Genomic DNA, 24,674 nt, shown 5'->3' with positions numbered 1-24,674 from the left:
TTTTTGTTTTTGTTTTTTTGAGATAGAGTCTCACTCTCTTGCCTGGGCTAGAGTGCTATGGCATTAGCCTAGCTCACAGAAACCTCAAACTCCTGGGCTCAAGCAATCTTCCTGCCTCAGCCTCCCCAGTAGCTGGGACTAGAGGAATGTGCCACTGTGGCCAGCAAATTTTTTTTTTAGTTGTTTGGCTAATTTCTTTCTATTTATACAGACGGGGTCTCGCTATTGCTCAGGCTGGTCTCGAACTCAGTCCTCAGCTCAAGCAATGCTCCCTGCCTCCATCTCCCAGACAGCTAGGATCACAGGCTTGAGCCATCACACCCCGCCTACAACACGAGTTTGAACTGCACCAGTCCACTTGTATGTGGATTTTCCTCCACCTCTGCCACCTGAGACAGCAAGACCATACTCCCTCCTCAGCCTACCTCAATGTGAAGATGATGAGACCTTTATGATGATCTGCTTCCACTTAATGATTAGTAAACACATTTTCTGTTCCTTATGATTTTAATAAATTTTTCTCTCTTTAAAATTGTTTTTGAGGCTGGGTGCAGTTGCTCACGCCTATAATCCTAGCTCTCTGAGAGGCCGAGGTGGGTGTTGCTCAGGGTCAGGAGTTCAAAACCAGCCTGAGCAAGAGCAAGACCTCGTCTCTACCGTAAGTAGAAAGAAATTAATTGGCCAACTGATATATATAGAAAAAATTAGCCGGGCATGGTGGCACATGCCTGTAATCCCAGCTACTCGGGAGGCTGAGGCAGTAGGATCGCTTGAGCCTAGGAGTTTGAGGTTGCTGTGAACTAGGCTGACGCCACGGCACTCACTCTAGCCTGGACGACAAAGTGAGACTCTGTCTCAAAAAAAAAAAAAAAAAAAAATTGTTTTTGAGATTAGTAACATTTTTCTCTAGTTTACTTTATCGTAAGAATATAGCATATATAATACATATAGCATATATATTTATTATTTATGTTATCTGTAAGGCTTCCAGCCAACAGCAGGCTATTAATAGAACAAGCTTTCGGGGAGTCAAAAGTTATGCATGGAGTTTGACTTCTCAAGTGGTCAGCATGCCTAACCCCCGAAATGTTCAAGGATCCACTATATTTTTAGTTAAAAATCAATTGGTATGTATCTGTACATTCTAAATCTCCAGTGGTGGATTCATTTTGTATCTCAACACATAATTTTTGTATGTATCAGATGTTACTTTTAAAAAGTTAAAATAACAAAAGAATTAGTATATAAATTTGGTCCTTACATTTAAAAAGAGAAATAAATACAAGAAACCAAGCATTACATGCCAGCAGTATATATTTATTATTATTCATGAATGGTCAAAAGACTACAAGGCCCATAATTATGAGTATAACCACATATATGAAATATCACATAGCGACACAGTGAAAAGGACAGTTATATATTTAAAAAATACACGTACACACACACCCTCTCTCAAGTGCTCACCATACACTGCTACAAAATCAGGAGGCATCAAGCTATAGAAGTTCTAATATACATCAAGCTATAGAAGTTCTAATATACATAACATGTTGAAATATCTCAAGCATAAAAACCGTATGTTAAGTTGCAAAAATAAAGTTTCTCTCTTCAAACATTTTGATCTGAGCTCAAGCAAAGCAAATAATGAACAGTGATTTTCATATTATTTCACATACTTTAAAACAATCAACATAAAAAGGTCAATAGTTTCAAAAACCCTGAAAATATGGAGGTTATGGGAATGAACAATGCATCTCATCCAAAAAAAAAAAAAAAAGTCTACAGCAGATGTGTTTTATCCTGGCTTTCAAATAGTTAAGAATCATAATTTACTATACTCAAAATGCAAGTTTAGCCAGAACAAACAAAATGATAAACAGAAAAACCATTACCGCAAACAAGGCATCATTGCCCTTTCATTTCTTTAGACAGTTTCACTAGTGCAAGAGTATCATTTACCTGAAAGATCATAAATCACAATTAAAGAGTACTCATACAAAACTATTTCCTTTTTTCTTTAAAAAGTGCCACATACTATACTTTTCATTAAAAAAAAAAAACCCCCGCACACAACAAATAAACTAATGAAAGACCGTTTGTCTCCATCTCTTGTCAATGAGAAAAGGCCAAAGTGATTCTTTGATTCCAATTCGGAATGGTGTTCGCTGGCCGATGCCCAAGGTCTCTAATTTGGAGCAGTCAAGCTGAGCATTTCTTGGACGCTGTGCTCCTAGGACAGGGCTGTCAGTAATCTTTAAAGAAAAATAAACACAGAAAATCAAAAGTAAATTAAATGAAGGGCCACATCTTGAGACTTTATATATTCTTCGCTATTTCATTTTACCCTTAGAGCAAGAAATCTGATTTTATCATCCCTGAAAAATTAAAATGCCTGCCACAATCAAGATGATACTTTTCCTACCAATTTCATCAACACTCATTGTCTTCTTTACAGATGACAATTTAGAGAAAAGTAGCACTAAACTGCCAACATACAAGCAAAGTTCACTTTGATTTATACTGAGAAATGAGGTTATCCAACACATTCCAAAACAACAGGAAAAATGTTATCAATAATACATACTATAATGATGGATTTCGACTTCTGAAAAGTAAGGTTTTAAAAGCCATGTACTTACAGGTCTTAAGTGACTGCTGGGGAGATTGAAGGCATCTGCAATTGCACATGCCATTTCATACTTAGTCATCTGTTCATTGCCAGACCAGTGAAAGGTCCCCTTAATTGATGGATCCTAAAAACAATGACACAATAAGTTCAAAATAGTTTCAACTTTGAGTTGACTAGAATAATGGATTTGACAAGAAAGCTTATTTAAAAGGTCTAGGAACTAAAACGAAACCCTCAATACTGGAATGCTCTCCTCCATGAGATACCTAAAATCATATTCATACAAATATTCTCTGCTAAATGCAAAAAAAGCAATTTCTAGAATTTGGCTTTAAGAATTTTTAAAATAAAAAATAGCTCCAATTTTATTTAATTAGTGGGAGTACTAAAAGTGATTAGATTTTTATGAAAACAGTCCAATTTAATGAATATTTTTAATTATCCTAAACTACAACCAAAACCTAACAGAATCATTTTTTGAGATGAGCTAATCAATTAAACATTCTTAAATATTGTCATGGTATATATTCAAAATAAATATAAATTTTTATATATTAAAAAACTGGTCATACTATTAATAATATTCTCAATTAAATGTTTCTAATCTTTCCTTGTATGAATACTCTATTTAGTACCAACTTTTTCAAATGTTTAAAATTAATTCACATTTAGGCTGGGCGCGTGGCTCACGACTGTAATCCTAGCACTCTGGGAGGCTGAGGTGGGCAGATTGCTCGAGCTCAGGAGTTTGAAACAAGCCTGAGCAAGACCCCATCGTCTCTATTATAAATGGAAAGAAATTAATTGGCCAACTAATATATGTACAAAAAATTAGCCGGGCATGGTGGCGCATGCCTGTAGTCCCAGGTACTTAGGAGGCTGAGGCAGGAAGATCCCTTGAGCCCAGGAGTTTGAGGTTGCTGTGAGCTAGGCTGACGCCATGGCACTCAATCTAGCTTTGGGCAACAAAGTGAGACTCTGTCTCAAATAAATAAATAAATTAATTCACATTTAAATATCTTAAAAAAAAAAACATACAAATTACTCTTAAAGTGGCCAAAATGATTCATACTTAGCTTCTTTTTTGGCACTGCATATATCCTTCTTCAAAGACATTAGGTGATTATTTTGTTACCCAAAGAAGAAGAAAAAAATACAAGTTTTCCATTACCTTGCAATTTAAAAAAAACGAGGTCTACAGCTATGTAAGAAATAAAACACAGGAGAATATTTTTATTCTTCATGAATGAAAATTCTTCAGTTTACTATCTGTAAACTACTTTTTTGGTCTCCTAGTTTTAAAAAGGAACTTTAAACTTTCACTCATTAACATTCCAAGTATACCTATGAAAGTTCAAGCATGGAAAAGACAAAGTGGATCTTCACTAAGATGGAAGTTAGGCAACCTTCCTTTCAAAAACTCACCAGCATCCTCTTCTCTGCTAGCTGCCGACACACAGTAGCCACATCTTTAACGTGGGTGGGGAACCTCTGCTGCCAGTGGTCCATGTTCGCTGACTTGTTGCTAAACTGCACTTTATCAAACATAACAGTCACAGCACTTTCTTCAAGCTTCTCAACTTCCCCATACAGAATAGGAATCCTCAAAACAGCAGCTCCTAGAGATGAATAACAGCCAGATTCTATTTCAATGCTGATTAGTATTTTTTCATGTAAGATGACAGTGTGTAAATCTAAACATCTAGGTAGAAACTTTTAATAAAAATACACCAAAATGACATAGCTCACTTGTAATAACAATAAAAAATCAAATTTAAATGTCTTCTGTAATTTGGAATACTTTTAGATATAACTTCTACATTATTCTGATCATTAAAAATAAAACCTCTCATGACAGCTAAATGCAATGAATAAGCCTTGATTGCCAGATTAAAAAATAAAAGCAATAAAGGATATTTGGGGAACAACTGGGAAAATTCCTATATAGAATTTAATTATAGTACTATATTAATATTAAATTTCCTGAGTGTGATAACTGCATTGTAATGGTAAAGAACATCCTTGTTGTTAGAAGATACATGGTGAAGTATTTTAGGATAAAATTCAACTAATTATCAATGGGTCTGACCAAAGCAAAACAAATGGGACAAAACATTAATAACTGGTGAATCTATCTGAAGTGAAGGGTGAGTGCTCACAGTATTCTTACAACCAATGATTAAGAAATTGTTTTCCTCTCACGCCTGTAATCCTAGTACTCTGGGAGGCTGAGGTGGGCAGATTGCTCGAGCTCAGGAGTTCGAAACCAGCCTGAGCGAGACCCCGTCATCTCTACTATAAATAGAAAGAAATTAATTGGCCAACTAAAATATATAGAAAAAATGAGCCGGGCATGGTGGCGCATGCCTGTAGTCCCAGCTACTCGGGAGGCTGAGGCAGGAGGATTGCTTGAGCCCAGGAGACTGAGGTTGCTGTGAGCTAGGCTGACACCAGGGCACTCACTCTAGCTTGGGCAACAAAGTGAGACTCTGTCTCAAGAAAAAAAAAAAAAAAAAGAAATTGTTTTCTTTTTAAAAATCTAAGGTCTTGCTTAGGCTGGAATGCAGTGGCACAATCAGCTCACTGTGGCCTCAAAATACTGCGCTCAAGGGATCCTCCCACTCTAGCCTCTCCAGCAGCTGGGATTACAGACATGTGTCACCATACTCAGCTAATTTTTTGTAGAGATGGGGGTCTCACCATATTGCCCAGGCTGGTCTCAAATCCCTAGCTTCAAGCAATACTCCTCAGCCTCCCAAAGTGCTGGGATTACAGGCATGAGCCACCCATGCCCAGTCTGATTAAGGAATTTTGAGATATTTAGATATATTAGTCCCTGCTGAGGGGATAACAAAAGTCTTTGCATAATTAACACTTTAACTGAATGTTTACTGGACAAGTGAACATAAAATACTGCTATGGTTTCAATGTTTTTGTCCCCTCCAAAAATTCATGTTGAAAATCATCAATGCGACAGTGTTGGGAGGTGAGGCCTTTTGGGAAATATTTAGGTTATAAGGGCTCTCTCTGCCCTCATGAATGGATAGATTAACGCCATCATAAAAGGGCTTGTGGGAGAGAGCTATTCCCTTTTTCCTCATCTGCCATGTGAGGACACAGAGTTCTCCCCTCTGGAAAACACAGCAAGACCCTTCACCAGATGCTGGCACCTTGACCTTGGACTTCCCAGCCTCCAGAACTATGAGAAATAAATTTCTATTTTTTATAAATTACCCAGTCTGTGATATTCTATTATAGCAGTACAAAAACAAGAATGTATTCAAGGATGATTTCTGCAGAATAATCTGTAATACAAGAAAACTGAAAAACTAAATGTCCATTAGTGAGGTATTCTATACTAGTAGCTGCTTCTCAAAGACACAGTATAGTCCAAGACAGTAGTTTTAGTGCAGGGGAAGCATTAAACAAAATACTATACAGCTATTGATATGAATAAGATATCCCAGAGATGGTTCCACATGTACTAAAATGCAAAGACTGGGGGTGGGGGAATCAGATTATGAAACAACAAGCATACCTTTTTTTAAATACACAAAACATGCTTTTATATATAACCACATTTTGTGCTTATATCCCTGAGAGCTTTCATTCTTTGTAATTTAAAAATCTCTTTTTTCAAGGAGTGTATAGTTTTTAATATATGTATATAAAAACATACATATAGAAAAAAAGATAAAACCCATATATATAACAGAATACCTCAATCTAAAAGATATTACCCTGTTTTTTGAAAATGAATTATAAAAATTTATACTGTATGAATTGTTTTCCATGTATAAAGATGTATATGTATATACTGGCAATATAATTTAAAAAAAACACTGCATATATATAAAAATCAAACAAAAAGGAGGCCTCAAATACAACTGGGGGTAAAGAGGTTATGTCTTACCTGAGTTGTTCTCCAAGACAGCCTTTTCTCCTTCTAATTTTGTTTTGCCATATAAGTTTAGGGGACTTGGTATGTCTTCCTCTCCATAAGGTGGATCTGTTCCATCAAATACATAATCTGAGCTAATATAGATAAGAAATGCTCCAATTGCAGCTACCAAAAAAAAAAAAAGATGAATCTATTAAATTTTTACATGACATTATTCTTTAGTGGAATTCAGAATGGATTGTTCATGATATATAAAAGCAAATCACTTACAACTGATATACAATTTTTTAATCTTTAAAAACTCATTCATAAAATATTAATTAAGATTTTATAAAGTCATCATTACCTGCTTCTTTTGCTAAATTCCCAGAAGCATCCACATTAAGTTGAGAAGCAGCATCTGGCTGATTTTCTACAACATCTGGTCTTCTCTCTGCTGCACAATGTACTATGACATGGGGCTAGAAGTTAAGCATTGATATGTTTTCAGTCCAAAATGGAATAAAACAAGAATTATAGCCTTCTTTAGGGTAAGTTAATTCAGAGAAAAATGTGTATTAAATCAACATTCCTTAAACAAAGAATAATTTTTTTTTTTTTTTTTGAGACAGTCTCTCACTTTGTTGCTCAGGTTAGAGTGAGTGCTGTGGTGTCAGCCTAGCTCACAGCAACCTCAATCTCCTGGGCTCAAGTGATCCTACTGCCTCAGCCTCCCAAATAGCTGGGACTACAGGCATGCGCCACCATGCCCGGCTAATTTTTTCTATATATATGTTTTTAGTTGGTCAATTAGTTTCTATTTTTGGTAGAGGTGGGGTCTCGCTCTTGCTCAGGCTGTTTTTGAACTCCTGACCTTGAGCAATCCACCCACCTCAGCCTCCCAGAGTGCTAGGATTACAGGTGTGAGCCACCGCACCCCGCCTATAATTTTTAAATGTAGTTTTATCATGCCTTTTCCCCCCCAAAGTTCAAACTTCCTTAAAGTATATATAGACACTGAAAAGGAAATAGTAATTTAGTAATCCCTAGACAAAACCAGAAAAGAACTGTGCCAATAACTGTATTTCTAAATGAAAACAAGCTTCGTGCCCCAATTTGGATCAGAAAAAAGAGCTATCATTTATATAATATGAACTAATATATATTTCATAAATCTATATCAAAGTGAGAGTAATAGGCTGGGTACAGTGGCTCACACCTGTAATCCTAGCGCTCTGGGAGGCCGAGGTGGGTGGATCGCTTAAGGTTCTGGAGTTCAAGACCTGCCTGAGCAAGAGTGAAACCCTGTCTCTACTAAAAATAGAAAGAAATTAATTGGCCAACTAAAAATATACAGAAAAAAAAAAAAATCAGCCAGGCATGGTGGCACATGCCTGTAGTCCCAGCTACTCAGGAGGCTGTGAGCTAGGCTGACGCCACAGCACTCTAGCCTAGGCAACAGAGAGAGACTGTCTCAAAAAAAGAGTGAGTAATAATTGCAAATTCATACACTGAAATCTCTTTGACCACTCACAAAGAAAATCAACAATCCACAAAAATTATATTCTAAATTGAGCATTTAAATGGCATCTAGGGCAGACACTGTAGAAGGAACAAGGATTTCATAATCTAGTGGAAAAGACAAGCACCTGGTTCCCAGAGGAGACAAGTCAGAGCTAAGATTTGGGAAGACCACTAATTTGAATTGGATTTCTGTTACTTGCACTTTGAAGACTCCTAAATAATATAAAGATTTTAAAAGCTCTAAGATAAAGCCCACTACTGGGTATTTACCCAGAGGGAAAGAAGTCATTTTATCAAGACGACACCTGCACTCAAAGTGTATACTGCAGCATAATTCGCAATTGCAAAGATGTAGAATCAACCCAAGTGCCTATCAATTCATGAATGGATTAACAAAATGTGGTATATTTATACCATGGGATGCTACTCAATCATAAGAAAGGACGAATTAAGGCCTTTTGCAACAATTTGGATGGAACTAGAGACCATTATTATCCTAAGTATCTAAAGAATGTAAAAACAAATACCACATGTACTCACTGTTAAATTAGAACTAACTGATGAGTACACATGTGCACAGAGGGAAGTAAAACTCAGTGGAAATGAAGCAGGTAGGAGGGAGGAGGAGGGGATGGGTGAAACTACCTAACAGGTACAGTGAACACTATCTGGGTGACGGGCACACTTATAACCCTGACTCAAGCATAACAAAATTGATCTATGTAACCAAAAACATTTGTACCCTCCAGAATATTTTGAAATAAAAAAAGAAAAACACCTGAAGGATATATACCAAAATGCTTTTTTTTTTATAAAACATAAGTTTTATAAAATGCTTCATATTTCTGTTTTTGTCAACTTGTGTCTCAACCTAATCTTTTTAAGGATTACATATACCTTGGTATGCTTAAAAAAAAAAATCCAACACTATTCTGTTGGTGCATAACAGGTTAGAGCTTTCAAGTATAGTAATTTCCTTGAGAGCAAAGACATTTTCTATGTCATCAGACAGTTCTTAATACAGCTCATATATGTTAAAATATACTAAACCATACCTGAAAATCATGAATGATGTGATGAACTGCATTAGAATCCAAAAGATTAACCTGTTCAAATTTTGGTCTTGCTCTTCTGAAACCACAGCCAACAGCATGCCAATTATTCTGCTGAAATTCTTTGAATACAGCTCTGCCAAGAAGCCCAGTGGCACCAGTAACCAGAACCCGCCTATTGGGGATATTAACTTCCTCCTAAAATGTGAAGGGGAGAAAAGGGATTATTTACTTTGAAAATCATTCTCTCAAAGAAATTAGTCACCATCATTGTTCAATAATATCTCAAGTACTTTGATTCATGTCTCATATCTATCTACAAGCCAAGTGCAAAGTTAGAACAAAGATTAATCAAACTATTACTATATCAACAACTGTATCACTTAAGTTTTAATAATCTTATCCAAGAACATAAGATAATGCTGCAAAAAAATTACCTAGATTTACATTTCCCAATAAAAGAAAATCTTATTTGTATCATTGATGATGCCCAAATGAGTAATAAAGATTATATATACCTTGAATTTAATTAAGGCAACTTTAGTTATATTCTTTAGTTTATAAAAGTGTACAATTTGTTTTGTTCCTACACAGATGACCAAAGGTGCTCTCTGAGTCTCTGCAGAGAACTGTTTTAAGTTTACTTGTTTTATCGCCGACTGAGCATTTGGTTCTATCTGCCTATATAGTTACAAGTTGACATTTCTGGTCTTCAGTTTTTAATCTCAAATTTTCTTTCAAATCTCAATAATTTATCATATTTTGATAAGTTTGAGTTAGAGAATTAGTCAACATTTCAGAGGTATTTATGAGTTGGAAAATAAATTTGGTTTTTTCGACACTAATGTTTTCTCAGCTTAATAAAATTGCTAAATGTTCCTGAGTTAACTCTAAATTTACCTATATAAATTAAAATAAACAGAGGATAAGAAAAAATATTTTAAACGGATCTGTTTCTATTATAAAAAAGAAAACATTCCTTATACACAGAAATGAAAAAGAACCACTATTTAGGGAAGAACTTAAATGCTATGTTTCCAAGGCATACTTTCAAAATTTTCTCTTCTTCCCCAAATGGGCAATACTAATTTTCTTCTTAGACTCTTAAGACTTTTTTTTTAAAGTTAAATTTTAATCAACTTGAGGCCTCTTTATGTCAAGTTGTTACAGTCACCTAATTCTGAGCTGTCTAAAACCTTAAATATATGTGCAATAACCGCAGACTACAAAATTTTTTAAAAAGACATCAAAATTAGGTATTGCTAGCACATGTAAAACTTAAAATGAAAAGGCTAACAGAGAAAGACAATATAATAGGTAAATTCTTACGGATTATTTTTTTTGCTTGACCAATTTCAAGATATTTTAAAAGTTAAAAGAAATTTCAATTTTCATGCAGGTAACATCATTCTATAGTGTATTTCCTCAAATAAACATAGTATATATTCATTATTTAAAAAAAGAAAGAAATTTAATTCAGGCTCTCTGTAGCAAAACTTGGCTCTAAGCCAATTAATCTATGAAAACGATGATTTCAACCAGCAAAATATTTTCTTTGAATTTTGGCAAGAAAACAGCTCTAGAAAGACTGAACTGCAAAGAGGGAAAAACATGCCAAGTCTAGTAGAGATACAATCAGAAAACAATTCACACAGGATAAATACCACAAAGATTCCTGCGAAAATACTATAAAAGACATATGATTTGGTTTCTTCCAAACTTCTCAGTTTTTACTTCACTCTATAGAAGCAAACAAACAGATAACAGTTCTTAGGTCTGCGGTTCTCAGGGTTCAGTGTGGATCAAAATCCCTTAGAGGGCTTTCAGAGTCAGTAAGTCTGGGCTGGGATCTGCTAACTTTTATTCCTAACAAGTTCTCAGGCGATGCTGATTACGGTAATTTGGAGACTGCAGTTTGAAAAGCCCTGTAATCTTACAAACTCCAGGAACATTCAAGGCTTTCATAAAGGTCCTTATCTCTAATTCAAACAAACCAAAAAAGTGCCACCTACCTTTCTAGAAGAAACAACTGTATTTTTTTTTTTTTTTGAGACAGAGTCTCCCTCTGTTGTGTAGCCCAGGCTGGAGTACAGTGGCCTCATTGTAGCTCACTGCAACCTTGAACTCCTTGTCTCAAATGATCTTCCCACCTTAGCCTCCCCAGTAGCTAGAACTAGGCATGCACCATGACACTCACTATTTTTGTTTTTTATAGAGATAGGGTCTCACTACATTGCCCAGGGTGTTCTCGAACTCCACTTAAATGATCCTCCCACCTCAGCCTCCCCAAATGCTAGGATTACAGGCCTGAGCCACTACACCTGGCCACAATAGTATCTTTCCTTCTTAAAATATTAAAATCTCTGCATATTTTCATTCTGTGAAGCACACTTTTCCCTCATTTTAACATTTGTTGCATGAATGAAAAAGATATGCATCTTATTAATGTGTCATAGCTTGGCAGTACTTTTTGTTATCTTGATTGCATCTTAAAATAAGAGCCCACATGATCTTATAATCAAGAGCACCCTAGAGAAGATAAAATACAGTACTAAGTTTAAAGGTGAACAAAGCTCTTGAGGGAATATAATACACTTAAAAAAAGAATTGAGGTTGCATGGAGAAAATGCAACTTTATCTTTATACCCTGGAGTACTATTTAAGGCCCCTAGATACCCACACATGGATTAGTGAAAAAAAAAAAAAAAAAGGCCCCTAGAAGAAAATATGAAACTCTACACAGTACTTAGTGGTCAGATGTAAATACTAAAGAATCTTCATTAGATGAGTGGGGAACCTCCTAGTTGAAAACTATTATGTTATACATACATAATTCATACATCTTTTAACCATAAGAACAGCCTTATTAGGGAAGACATTATTCCCAAAGTGAGGAATCTGAAGTCTAGAGATGTCAATTTTGTCCATAGTAAAAGGGAAATAGCTGGGATCAGAACTTGAGTCTTCTTGCTTAAGTGGTCAAGCCAAATTCATTGGATTTTGTCTCAATTCTCTGAACTTAACATTTTGTTTCATGAATGATTAAAGTTTTATACACTGCCACAAACCGTGGTATTGAGAATTATTACATCTCTATTGATCTAACTCATCATTGGTAAAAATGAGGTATCTGGACAAGATGACTAAGGTGCCTTCAACTTCAAAGTTCCATATTTCTAATATTTTCCATATTATACTTACCACAAAGAGTCTAAATACAGAGTGAGCTTCGTTTACTTAAATAAGGTAACTTTTCGCTTGAATATGCATCACTCAAATTAAAAGATGCCAATTTTTGAGTTTTTATATGAATAGTACTCTACCTGAAGCTTTTTAAAGTGTACACTGTTTTGTTAGATTTTGTTTGTTGGGGAAAAGAAGTATTCCTCTAAAAATTACCTTGGACTTTTTGACTCCATAAATTATTTCTAAACCCTTCAAGGAACTCAGAATGAAAGAATACAACGCTGTCTAGTTCACCAAACCACAATAAAGACTTGAAAATATTTTGTCTGTCTGAAAAGTCTACTTTCTCAATTTTTATTATAAGTTAATCAAGTATCAACTTAAGCTACTCTACACACATCTCTGCCTCTTATTGTATAAACTCTTAGATGTATGGAATTCAACCACTTCAGGTGATCAGATTTATAGACACCAAAAAAGTCTTGAAAAATTAAATACATACAAATGTATATCTACATTTATTATGTTTTTAATTATGCTATCTAATCAAATGATACCAAATTATACAGGTAATGGGAGATAAATGGCTCTTTGCAAATTACCTAACACAGTACTCTGGGACAGTGATTTCTATTTTATTAACTTCTATTAAAAATGAACTAGAAAAGAATGAAATATCACTAATAGAGATCATCTTAAATTTTAGTGATAAATATGCCTTTTATTCTTAGAAACTTTTAAATTTGCCAAAGTTCCACACTTATTTTTTAATTCCCCCTGAGGTAGATCTTTGAGCAGACACTCCTGGACTTTAATGAAACTTCCTAAGGTCCCCTGACTATTATTTACATGGCACTGGTCTAAGTCTTACTGTCACCCTAAGGTACCCTACAGACAGTATTAACAGGAACCACTATAGGCTGCTTCTCTAACATTAACTATAAGACAGTTCTCATTCTCACGAATGAGTTTTAATTCTACAGGTTGACAGAGCAACAAGTATGTTGCCAAATTCTTAGCTGTTCCATTTTTAATGAAACAAAACGTGAAAAGCCATTTTCATTTCTTTACTGAACCCCTGTGAAAATAGATTAACCTTTATACATATACGGATATTCACAAACAATACGTAAATGTACTCAGCATTGTTTGGGGGCACACAGAACAACACAGAGATTTAACTAGACCCTGAAAGACCCAAAGTGATCTGAAAACACTAAATACATTTTGGAAGCATAAAAACTTTGCATTATCAAAACCAGCCATTTATGTTATTTCACCATTATAAAATAAAATAAAAAATACCAGCCATCTCCTATATGTCTTATCTCCATAGAATATTAGTCAAGGCACTAACAATTTTATCCCCAACGCTGGATATATAATATTTTGTGAATGGATGACCGCTGGGACCCTTGGAATGGAGGAGAGGATGAGGGGGATAACAGAAATAGTCTTCCTTCATGCAAACTTCATAGTGGTTCAAAGCCTGAGAAACAGATTTATAATTGAATCCCTGCACCAATTTTACTGAACGAAGTTGGGCCAATTTCTCTCCCTCTATACCTTAGCTTTCGCATCTGTAAAATGAGGCAGTATCTCATAGTTACGATTAAAGTTATGCCTGTGAAGCGCACAACACTGTCCCTTGCACAAGCTAAGAGTGTTCATTAACTTGTCATCTCCAATACTGTTATTTCTGAAAAGCCCTTTCCTCCTCCCCTTCTCAAAGCTACGAACTTGTAAGACCGAAGAATACGATACAAAGATGAAAAAACGAAGAAAGAAAACAGAAACTACTCTGAAAGAGCCCTCTGTCCCCAGCAGCTGAGACAGAGAACTCAACAGTAAAACCTCCAGCTACTTGCTTTTGCTTCCGGCCGCAGTGGCTGGAAAAGAAACTACAGACGGGTGTGCGCCGAGATAAACAAACTCCGTGGCACCGCCCTGGGCTCCGAAGCTGGGGAGGCGGCGCTCGGACGATTCCCTGCCCGAGGCTCCGACTCTGGCGGGATGCTCCCGGAAAGCCTCTCCCTCTATCCCCGCGGACGTGTTTGGTCCCCCCAGCGCCCCATATTCCCACCAAAAACCCTCCCCGCAAGCCGACTCCCTCACCTCCACTAGCCGGCAGCTTCCGGGAACAAAGTGGATGGAGAGCTCTTTCTGCCGCCCCACCATGCCCGCCGTCTCCGCGACGCCGCCAGAGCGGCCGCAAGCACAAACGCCACGGCCTCTGCTCAATCGGTGCCCGCCTCTTCTAGGCCTAAGTCGACCCCGCACCCTGCTTCCGCCGCCATGGCCGCACCGTTGATTGGCCACGCTCCGCCGACGCCCCAGGAAGGAGGCGGGCGCACGCGGGACGTTCCCAGCCCACGCGCCAACTCTTAAAGTGGTACGCAAAACCAAGGCCCTGACCTGAAGCGATGAATTCAAATTTGGTTTTGGAGATTTTGTTTCTCTGTGTGTTTTTTCCTTCTGCTTTTTTTTTTTCTCTTTAACCGAGGAGGGATTGAATTGGATCGCCTAGAGTTTCAAGTTTGCAGACTGCACAGTGCATCATAAGAATCAGCTGGGCATGTAATAGATAAAATAGAATAAAACATTTTAAAGTCGTGGGAGGTGAGGGGGAGGAAGGAGCGCAGAGAACGTATCTCTAGAGCATTAGGTGTGGGTTTTGAAAGATTTAGAAAAAGACAGGGAACAAAAAGAAGTGCTGGCAGCTGAGCCATTTGTCTTTCTGGGATGTTAAAAAATAGGATGTGTGAAATTTTAAAAATGTTAAACTATTTTTAACTAAAAAGGCGTGGGGGAGAGGAAGATGAATTATTTGGGTACTTCTTCAAAACACAGGTTCTTTTGACTTTACCCATAATAACAGAATGAGAAACTGGTGGGAAAGCCCTGGAACTCTAATTCTTAATTAGTGGAGTAAACAAGGGTCAGGACCACTCTTGGAGAAGCTCCTCTTGGAGAAGCTCCACCATGGGGGCTGTAGCTTTGAGCTGTGTGTGCCCAGACTTGATAAGAACCGAAATTTAAAAAACCAACCAGAGTGTAATGCTGGGCTTTCTACCACCTGAAATGCCTTTAAAAAGTAAATCAGAAACAAGCGCCCTAAGTGTTGAGGCTCACCTGGCACCCAACCGATTTTCCTCCCACTTTAAAACCGCAGAGTCCTCCAGGCAGAACAGGACGCCTGGGGAAATTTACCCAGAAGATAACCCCAGCACAGACCGTGGAGGAGTCGCCTCTCCAGACACCCAAGATATCAAGCTCTAAACGTCACCAGCAAACGTGACCACTGCTTGGATTTTCGTAAGGCCTTATTTTCACAACCCCCTTTTTAGTTTAATTTAGAGCTAAAGGCCAAGCAGCCTTTTAAATAAGTTTTTCTAGGTCAGAGGCGCTTGATTTTCCTTCCTCCCCAACCCCCAACAAAACTCATTTCCTTATTCATGTAAATAAAGTTTCTTAGGAACAGTAACTGCCCGAAGTCGCTCACTTTTCGATTTTGTTGTTTTTTTGTTTGAATCCAGGCTGTTACTGTTCACCGGCCTAGCGTTACTTAGGGAATTCTTGGATGGGACTGCCCCAGATCTGAACAAGAGTAATCTGGGGACAACAAAGAAAGGGTGGGGGGAGGGGCCAGATCCAAGATCTTCTCGGTGTGTCTCCCTTAAAAACTAGGAATTTTTGTTTAAAGTTTCTCCTTGCAAGGTGTGATGTAATCTAATCCTGGGGGGTGGGAGAGGACGGGTGGGTAAGTGTTCAAGGTGAAGAAGATTTAAGTACCGGCATATGCAATTAGCATTTTGATTCTCAGAGCAGCCTTACAAAAAGTTTAACTTGACTACATTTGAGAATCTGATTTGATACTTGCCCTGTGAAAGCTGGGTATAGGTGTAGGGGCAGATGTTTAAATATGGTTTTTAATCGTTTTGATCTTTAATGATGATAGTCTATGTGAATCAAACGCCATCCTTATACAGACAATACCCAACTTCGTGCGGTGGCTAAGTCTATAAATTCAAAGAGCAGCAACTAAAAAGTTATGTTACAAGATTTAATGCATACAAAGTCTGGAACATACGAGAGAGAAATTCCGTATTTATATAGAACCTTAGCACACATCACTACATTTAATCCGGTAAATGAAACTGCTGTTCTGTTTAGCATTTTATTTTTGCCAGTTAATGAGACTGAGCTCTCCATAACCTGGTTTCCTGGGTCAATAACTAAAGTTGGTTTATTCGTCTATGTCCCTAGGGTTTGTTTTAAGGAAATGAATGACACTCGTTTCTATTTTCTTTATACGCCCACTCTGCTTTTACCAGGCGTTCACTGGAATGCTTTAAAAGCAACTCTTACTCTACAATGCTTCATTTCTTGAATTGTTAAGCTCTTACCTGTTCCATGTCCTCCGGCATTTCAGGCATGATTCCAAAATTATTTCAGGAACACAGATACGGGACGGGTCTCAGCCTCTACCTTCTCTTGCCGGGTCTTTGTTTGCTTCTGCCTGCAGGGAGCGCAGGCACGCCAAAACGTGAGGCGCAGCTTCCCTTGACCTTTTAAATTAGCATTTTGATTCCAATCCCGGAATCTCGTGCAGTTTTCCACATGGCAGTAAACTGGCAGCTGATTCCCTGTAGTAGTCTCGAAAATACCCAATGAGAAGTTTCATGTTTAATTGCCATCTAAACCAGGGTACATTAGCAAAACCATTTGGTAGAATGAACTAAAAACAAAAAACAGCCCAACAACTTCCTGTCAAGACTTGTTGCAATTTTTTTTGCAGGAGAAAAGCACGCGGGTCATGCGATTGATTCCCGTCCTGAAGGGAACAGTTTTTATAATTTCATTCAGTTACGCCTTATTGCTAGTAAAATTCTCCAGTGTTCCCCTCTAGTGCTTTTTGGTTTTTTCCTTTTATTATTGTTGTTACTATTTTTACTGGAAATTCCCTTGTCTTCTAACTTCTCCGTCGCTCACCCCCCACTGCCCCCTGCAAGTGCTTTTTAATTATTACGAAGGACAGTAAAAGGCATTGTGGTAGCAGCACACAGAAATTAAAATGCAACAGGTCATTTTCATCAACATTGTCCCCACCCCCCCTTCTGACTGGGAGAATGGTAGGTAGAATAGCCTTCAAGGGTTAAGGACTTCTAGATGAGTGAAGCCTGCATGCACCACAGAATATACAGAATGAAATTATTTTCTAGGAGTGAAGCCCAGTAATATTTTTAACAGTTTCAGGAGTGATGAATGTGCTCAGTTAAGCTTTGAACACCTACCAATTTAAGAACAACAAAAATTGCCATTCAAATCGAGCCATTCTCAGTGGTAAGAAAGAATAAAATAATATTTTTGGAGCAACTTGGGTGCAAATGGAGGCCTTTTTTTTTTTTTTTTTTTGAGACAGAGTCTCACTCTGTTGCCAGGGCTAGAGTGCCTGGCGTCAGCCTAGCTCACAGCAACCTAAAACTCCTGGGCTCAAGTGATCCTCCTGCCTCAGTCTCCCAATTAGCTGGAACTACAGCCACTCACCACCACCACCGGCTAATTTTTTGTTTCTATTTTTAGTTGCCCAGCTAATTTTTTCTATTTTTAGTAGAGATGGGGGTCTTACTGTTGGTCAGGCTGGTCTCAAACTCCTGTCCTCAAGAGATCCTCGGCCTCCCAGAGTGCTAGGATTACAGGCCTACACCACTTTTCCCAGCCTGGAGGCCATTATGCCATTATTGTGGGGGTGGTGAGCTAGTGTAGAGCTGCTGGTGTACTCAGGTTTGAGAAAAGTTTCTCCACAGATTAGGGTAAAAGGAAGAAGTTTATTTTACTTTCCCAAAAGTGGGAAAGGGCCAAACACGGGAAAGAAAATGGAAAAGAGTGTTGGCCTAGAAAACTGGCTACTTAGACCTTTTATTTAGAAATGTAAAAAAAGGATGAAAGATGATATATGGTTGTAGTCAACTGGGTGTTGTGAATTGCCATATCTGCTCCTTCTGTCCTTCCTAACTGCAAGCAGATAATAGAATGGCTGTGTGAGGCTGAGACTGATGTCGTGTCTTCTTTGCTGTCCCGGCCCGTGGGACCTTCTGTTACTCGTGGGGTCAAGGGGGACCTTGCCTGAAAGAGATGGGTGAGAGAAAGGAACGAGACCAAGCAAAGGGTTGTCAAGGTCTGCTTTACTAGGTTTTTTGTTGCTTTTATAAGCATACAGAAACAATGAAGTAGGGAGGGGCAGGGGGGTTAGGGTTGATCAATTACAAACAGCCTCAGGCAGCAAGCCTGGAATATCTTGCAGTTTTTTCCTGGAACGGTTGTTAAGCACTTTTTGGCAACTCAGGGTATTTTCTGCTCAGGGTATTTCCGGGTTAAGAACTTCAAAGGCCTCGGTTCCCAACACTTTGCCAGTGGAAGAGGCTTTCCCACTCCCAGTGACAGTGCCCTCCAATCCTGTCTGGGAAGATTAAGGCTGTATTACCTGAGGAAATAGTAAAATGGCCTCCCCTGAGGCAGTTGCCATGTCTCCTTCCTGCAACCATGCAAGACAATGCTGATTCTCCTCAGGACCCACCCACCACCTCTCTTTGCTTCAAGCCCTATAACTAGACACAAGTCTCAGCAGGCCCCTAAGGGTGAGGAAAAAACTGTTAGCCATGAAGAGATATGCTATATGCTATACTCCAAAAGAATTACAGAAATCTGGGAACATGTGTGGGGATGTACACTAAAGGTGTGGGATAATAATGGAAGAAACAAAGTTGGATCAGGCCAAATTCATTGATATGGGCTCACTAAGCAGAGATTCTTTATATAATGTTGCAGTTTGGGGAGTTAGAAAGGGCACTCACAGTTTCGTTGGTTGACTGAAACATGGAAAAGATGGCCTCCATTGAGTGAACTGGAAATGTTGGGCTTGCCTTGGTTTAATGGAGAGGATAGGATTAAAATACTAGAATGTGAGAGTGGACTTGTCACTTAAGAATTACTCACCCACACTGGGAAGGTGGAAAAGGCATACCTTCTGAGAAAAAAAATTGTGAGGAGAGCCCCAGGATCCTTTTCTGAGCTCTGTGATTGTTCTTTGAAGGCCAGAACTTACAGTAGGATTTGCAGTCCTTGAAGTAGGAAACCTAAATGCAATGGAAGCAATGAATCCCAGGGTAGCAGGGGCCATAGGATGGGACTCAACTGCCAAAGGCAAGGTGGCATGGTTATTGTAATGAATGGCAGAGCCAAAAGAGCCATCAGAATAGTCTACCTGCACAGACCTATTGCTTTGGCTAGTTCATGGTTTTTCTAGAAGTGAAAGAGATATGAAGCCTACTAAATTCTTACTTGATCAGTCTGAGCAGAAAAGTTCTAGGTCAAGTGAACAAAAGTCTAACTCGAATCATAAAACAGAGAATTATGGTCCCTTAATTTCCGGACTTGAGCCACTTTATAGAATCCCAGACCCTCTAAACAAAGGGGAGACTGGGTTTGCTTGAGGAAGGACTCTGGTACACTACTGAAAATTTATGCTGTTAGCCTTTCTCCCAACCTTTCCCAAAGGGACATACAGTCTTTTGCCAGGGTTACTGTACATTGGGGAAAAAGGAATAATCGGACCTTTTGTGGACTAGCGGAACTGGCTCTGAGCTGACACTAATTCCAGGAGACCCAAAATGTCACTGTGGCCTACCAGTCAGAGTAGAGGCTTATATAGGTCAGATGATCAAGAATTTTAGCTAAAGTCCATCTCACAGTGGGCCCAATGGATTCCTGAACTCATTCTGTGGCTATTCCCCAGTTCTAAGAATGCATAATTGAAATAGACATACTCAGCAGGTGGGAGAATCCCCACATTGGTTCCCTCACCTGTGGAGTGAGAACTATTATGGTGGGAATGGCTAGGTGGAAGCCACTAGAACTGCCTGTACCTAGGAAAATTGTAAACCAAAAGTAATACTGAATTCCTAGAGGAACTGACGATTAGTGTCACCATGGATCTTGGAAAATGACAGTGAATTATCATAAGCTTAACCAGGTGGTGACTCCAGTTGCAGCTGCTGTACCAGATTGTGGTTTCATTGCTTGAGCAAATTAACATAGCCCTGGTACCTAGTATGCAGCTATTGATCTACCAAATGCCTTTTTCTCCATCCTGTCTGTAAGGCCAACCAGAAGCAGTTTCCTTTTAGCTAGCAAGGCCAGCAGTACACCTTCACTGTCCTACCTCAAGGGTATATCAACTCTCCAGCCCTGTCATAATTTTGTTCACAGGGATCTTGAATGCCCTTTCCTTCCATAAGGTGCCACACTGGTCCATTACATTGATGCCATTATGCTCACTGACATTATGAGTGAGAAGTAGCAATTACTTTAGACCTATTGGTAAGATATTTGCATGCCAGAGGGCAGGAAATAAATCCAACAAAATTTAAGGGCCAACTATCTCACTAAAACTTCTAGGGGTCTGATGGTGTTGGGCTATGTCAAGATATCCTTTATAAATTGTTGCATCTGCCCCATTCTTATGACCAAAAAGGGAGCACAATACCTAAAGGGCCTCTTTGGATTTTGCAGAAAAGATATTCTTCATTTGGGTGTATTACTCTGGCCCATTTACTGAGTGACCCAAAAAGCTGCTAGTTTTGTTTAGGGCTCAGGACAGAGGGCTCTGCAGCAGGTCCAGGCTATTGTGCAAGCTGCACTGCTGCTTGGGCCATTACTGCCTTGCAGATCAAATGGTATTTGAAGTGTCTGTGTCACATAGAGATGCTGTTTGGAGCCTTTGGCAGACCCCCTATAGGCAAATCTCAGGGCCATCCATCGGGATTTTGAAGCAAAGCCCTATCTATTATCCTCTTCATCCTCAGCAGATAACTACTCTCTCCCCCTCCACCCTTTAGATACAGGGTCTCGCTCTGTCACACAGGCCGGAGTGCAGTGGTGGGATCACAGCTCACAGCAACCTCAAACCCCTGGGCTCAAGCAGTCCTCCTGCCTCAGCCTCCTGTGTAGCTGGGACTACAGGCATGTGCCACCATACCTATTTTTTTGTTTTTTGTAGAGGTGGTCTTGCTTTATTGCCCAGGCTGGTCTGGAACTCCTGGACTCAAGTAATTCTTCCCAAAGTGCTGGGATTATAAGCAAGTGCCACCACACGCAGCCATCTATTTTCCTTTTGAGAAACAGCTCTTGGGCTGCTACTGGGCCTTAGTGGAGACTGAATGCTTAACAATGGGCCATCAAGTGACCTGAGCTACCCATCATGAACTGGGTGTTATCTGACCTACCAAGCCATCAAACTGGGCATGCACAGCAGCACTCCATCAGTACATGACAGTGGTAGAAGCTGACGTTTTGAATTATTTTATTTTATTGGACAATATATAAAATCTCAATATTTCAACTTACACATCTTAAATAGAAACATTAACGTAACTTCATGAAGTACAAATTGAATACTTGGAATTCATTCATCTACCTAAGGGTAGGCAAAGTTAAATATAATATAAAATACCTATTACAAAATAATAATATCAACAATGAGAGTGAAATAATTTCAACAGGTTTCTCAGGTACTTCCTTTCATGATTCTTGATACTTCATAGCTCAGTAGCAGTTTGTATTGCCTGGGAGGATTATGGAAAAGTAGTATTAGTATTCTAAATTAAAACTAATCCATCAATCATTATATTAATAATGATTAATTATTAAACTAAGAACAGACATCCTATATTCCCTAAGGCAGATGAAGCAGTGCTTACATTCTGCAGCATCATTTATATATTCCTTTATTCACTATTTCAATCAATTTCGATTTATTGTGATTAAGGACCTAAGAGACATTTAGGTTAAAATGCTAACGGTATTATATAGGGAATAATTTGGTGTGGGTGTCAAACAAGGCTTCAAGGAAGATGTAATTTGAACTGGACTTAATGGACTGGCAGGATCTGGATATCTAGAATATAGATATCTGGATATCTAGAGTATAGAAGGGGAAAAAAAAGCATTGCATACAATAATCTCAATAAGAACTCCTTGTATATCAGAATGTTTCAACAAATTTTCACAGTCCATACAAATGAATAATTTATTTGCTAAATGCTGTGAAAGCAAATCCAGAGGACACTTCTTTTTCATTCCTTACCTTCTTTTAATGGGGTTTTGAGGACAAAATTTTCTTTACTTTCATAATGAAAAGCCTTTGAAGGATCAAAGCGTTTGATACCCAGAACTTTATTCAATTCCTCCTGAAGTTTTGTCTCACTTTGTTTCTTTTTAGCAAGCTGGGAGCGGAGTTTTGACACCTCCTATGTGAGAAAAATAGATAATATTAACGATTATGTCAATGAAACGTGTTAGCAGTGTTGCTGGCAAATTCCAACTTGCTTATGTATCAAACCTAAATGGCAAAGATCACTAATAGATACAGGCTTTAAGACTGAATTACAAAATAACTTTAAATAGCTGTGACAAAGATAAAGTCTTTTAAATCTTCTTGCCCCTCTACAGTTACAAAACTATTTTTCTGATAAAAGTTCAATTTAAAATTAATTGCAGGGATCAACTTCTGGCATGACAGCATGAAAACTCTGCTGACCTACTTCCTAGTGAAACTAAAAATTATAAAAAGGTAACCAGTTCAAGCCTCTGAAAATGGTCCCCAGGGCAAAATAGCAAATGAAGTATCTATTCAAGATAATTTACAAAAATTGGATAAGAAAGATGAGATCTCTATCAACATGTCCAGGTCTAAAAAAAAAAAAAAAGATGAGATCATGGCATTTGAACCAAACTGCTCCTTCCATCCTACTCCCAGCTTAGACAGGCAGAGACCCTGCCCCAGACTGCTATAGCTAAGAACATGTGGCTCCCTCTTCCAACTCCCAGTCAGAGGCTTTTCTTTCCAGGAGGAGCAGGACATCAGTGTTTCTCATCTTGCCACCAGCTCCCTGTTGCTGAGGTTATGACCTGGACAAATGCGGCTGAACAGGGGGATCCCTTCCTCCGCTCAGCCTTGCTCATGGGACAGCAGCTCTATCTTGGGCATGGTGTGCTAAAAATGGTGAAACTCTGATCACCCTTGCTCTGCCTTATGACATGATAATGGTTCTATACCAACAGAGGCAAGCCTAGAGAACCTGAGGCTATCCCTCAGTCCCCTTCCCCACAAGTCCACTGAGAACTCAGAGGGCAGAGATATCAGAAAGAAGCATGACACTATCTTCCATTTCTAGCTCCAGTGTCCTGGCTCAGAGATTTTGTCTGGGGGGAAAAGCAGGTCATGAGAGAGAGATTGCCTAATTTCTTTCCAATGGAACTGACTTTACTTGCAACCAAGCTTGGAGAAGTGAAGCCTGGGGGTGATCTAAAGAACAATGGTGATAATGGTGAAAGGGAATTGGGAGGAGATTCAAGATACAGGCTAAACTTAAAGGTTGTAGAAGAAAACTAGGAAATGAGACAGCCCTCCCAACTTCATAACAAACACCAAGCACCTGATCTCTGACACAATTGCCATAAAAGAGCCAGAATTTGATTGGATTAATTTGTAGGGCAATTTATGTCCTAGGATACTGTTGAAAACAATAGGGCAATGAGCCAGCACCCAGTTGTATTTAATAGCCATGTGCGGTGGGTGAAGGAGGAAGACAGCTCTACCAAAGCAAGTGTCATCCCAGGGGTGACTGTGGGCATGTCCCAAACTACACCTTCCTGAGTAGCAAGATCAGCGGCATAGCACTGTTAGGGGATGGTGGCAGTGAGGATGGAATAAATTTCACTAAAATAAGCCAGCCACGTATGAAACAAATAAGTATACAGTCAGTATCTGACTCCCCACCCTAATATTTTTAATAAAACTAAATATTTTACAAACCGATTTGAGTTGGCTATTTTCATCTTTCAACTTCACAACATGCTTGATTTTCTGCTTTAAATTCTGATGACCCAATAGTTTAGCATACGAATCTCTTATTTTATTTAGCTGTTCCTGAGCTGCACCGTGTTCATTCAACAATGCCTGTTTCTCTGCTTCAAAGGCATCCAGTTGTAGCTGAAAAGGTATTTTTAATACAGTTAATACTTAAAAAAACTTAAATTTTTTTCCAAGAAGTTTTCCTTTGTAAAAACTTAAATCTTACTAGTTTTATATAAACTATAAAATGAACTAAATAAAATCTTTAAAAACTCCAACAAAAATAGAGTATATTCTTAGGGCTCTGTATAGATTCTCTATGAAAATCTTTTAAACTTTGCATTTTTCATTTTAAAGATCATTAAAACTGAGGTAAAGAAACAAGAAAGCCAGTTAGCCAGCCTTACCTGTATCAGATGAATCACCACAATATAACCAACACTATACTGCTAGGTAAGTGCAAAAATTAGCATTTATCCTTTTTTC

The 24,674-nt window shown here is 38.4% G+C and overlaps 1 protein-coding gene across 2 annotated transcripts; it reads right to left on the bottom strand.

Moving 5' to 3' along the window:
• Positions 1-1,896: 1,896 nt before the first annotated feature.
• MAT2B (methionine adenosyltransferase 2 non-catalytic beta subunit) lies at positions 1,897-16,848 on the bottom strand. Of its 2 annotated transcripts, none has more exons than XM_075996265.1 (7): positions 16,681-16,848; positions 9,092-9,286; positions 6,880-6,994; positions 6,546-6,698; positions 4,058-4,251; positions 2,643-2,756; positions 1,897-2,255 (listed from the first exon to the last, which is right to left on the bottom strand). In XM_075996265.1, exons 1-7 carry the CDS (start codon positions 16,708-16,710, stop codon positions 2,085-2,087), a joined length of 972 nt encoding a protein of 323 aa, XP_075852380.1. In that variant the 5' UTR covers positions 16,711-16,848; the 3' UTR covers positions 1,897-2,084. The 2 variants fall into 2 exon arrangements, with proteins under 2 accessions (XP_075852380.1, XP_012608456.1); XM_012753002.3 differs by lacking the exon at positions 16,681-16,848 and adding an exon at positions 14,390-14,596.
• Between the last annotated feature and the right edge of the window lie 7,826 nt (positions 16,849-24,674).

Source organism: Microcebus murinus, chromosome 21 (assembly GCF_040939455.1).
Source record: "Microcebus murinus isolate Inina chromosome 21, M.murinus_Inina_mat1.0, whole genome shotgun sequence".
Taxonomy (NCBI): domain Eukaryota; kingdom Metazoa; phylum Chordata; class Mammalia; order Primates; family Cheirogaleidae; genus Microcebus; species Microcebus murinus.
Note: the sequence above shows the minus strand (reverse complement) of the source record. Positions and strands in the feature narration are given on the sequence as shown.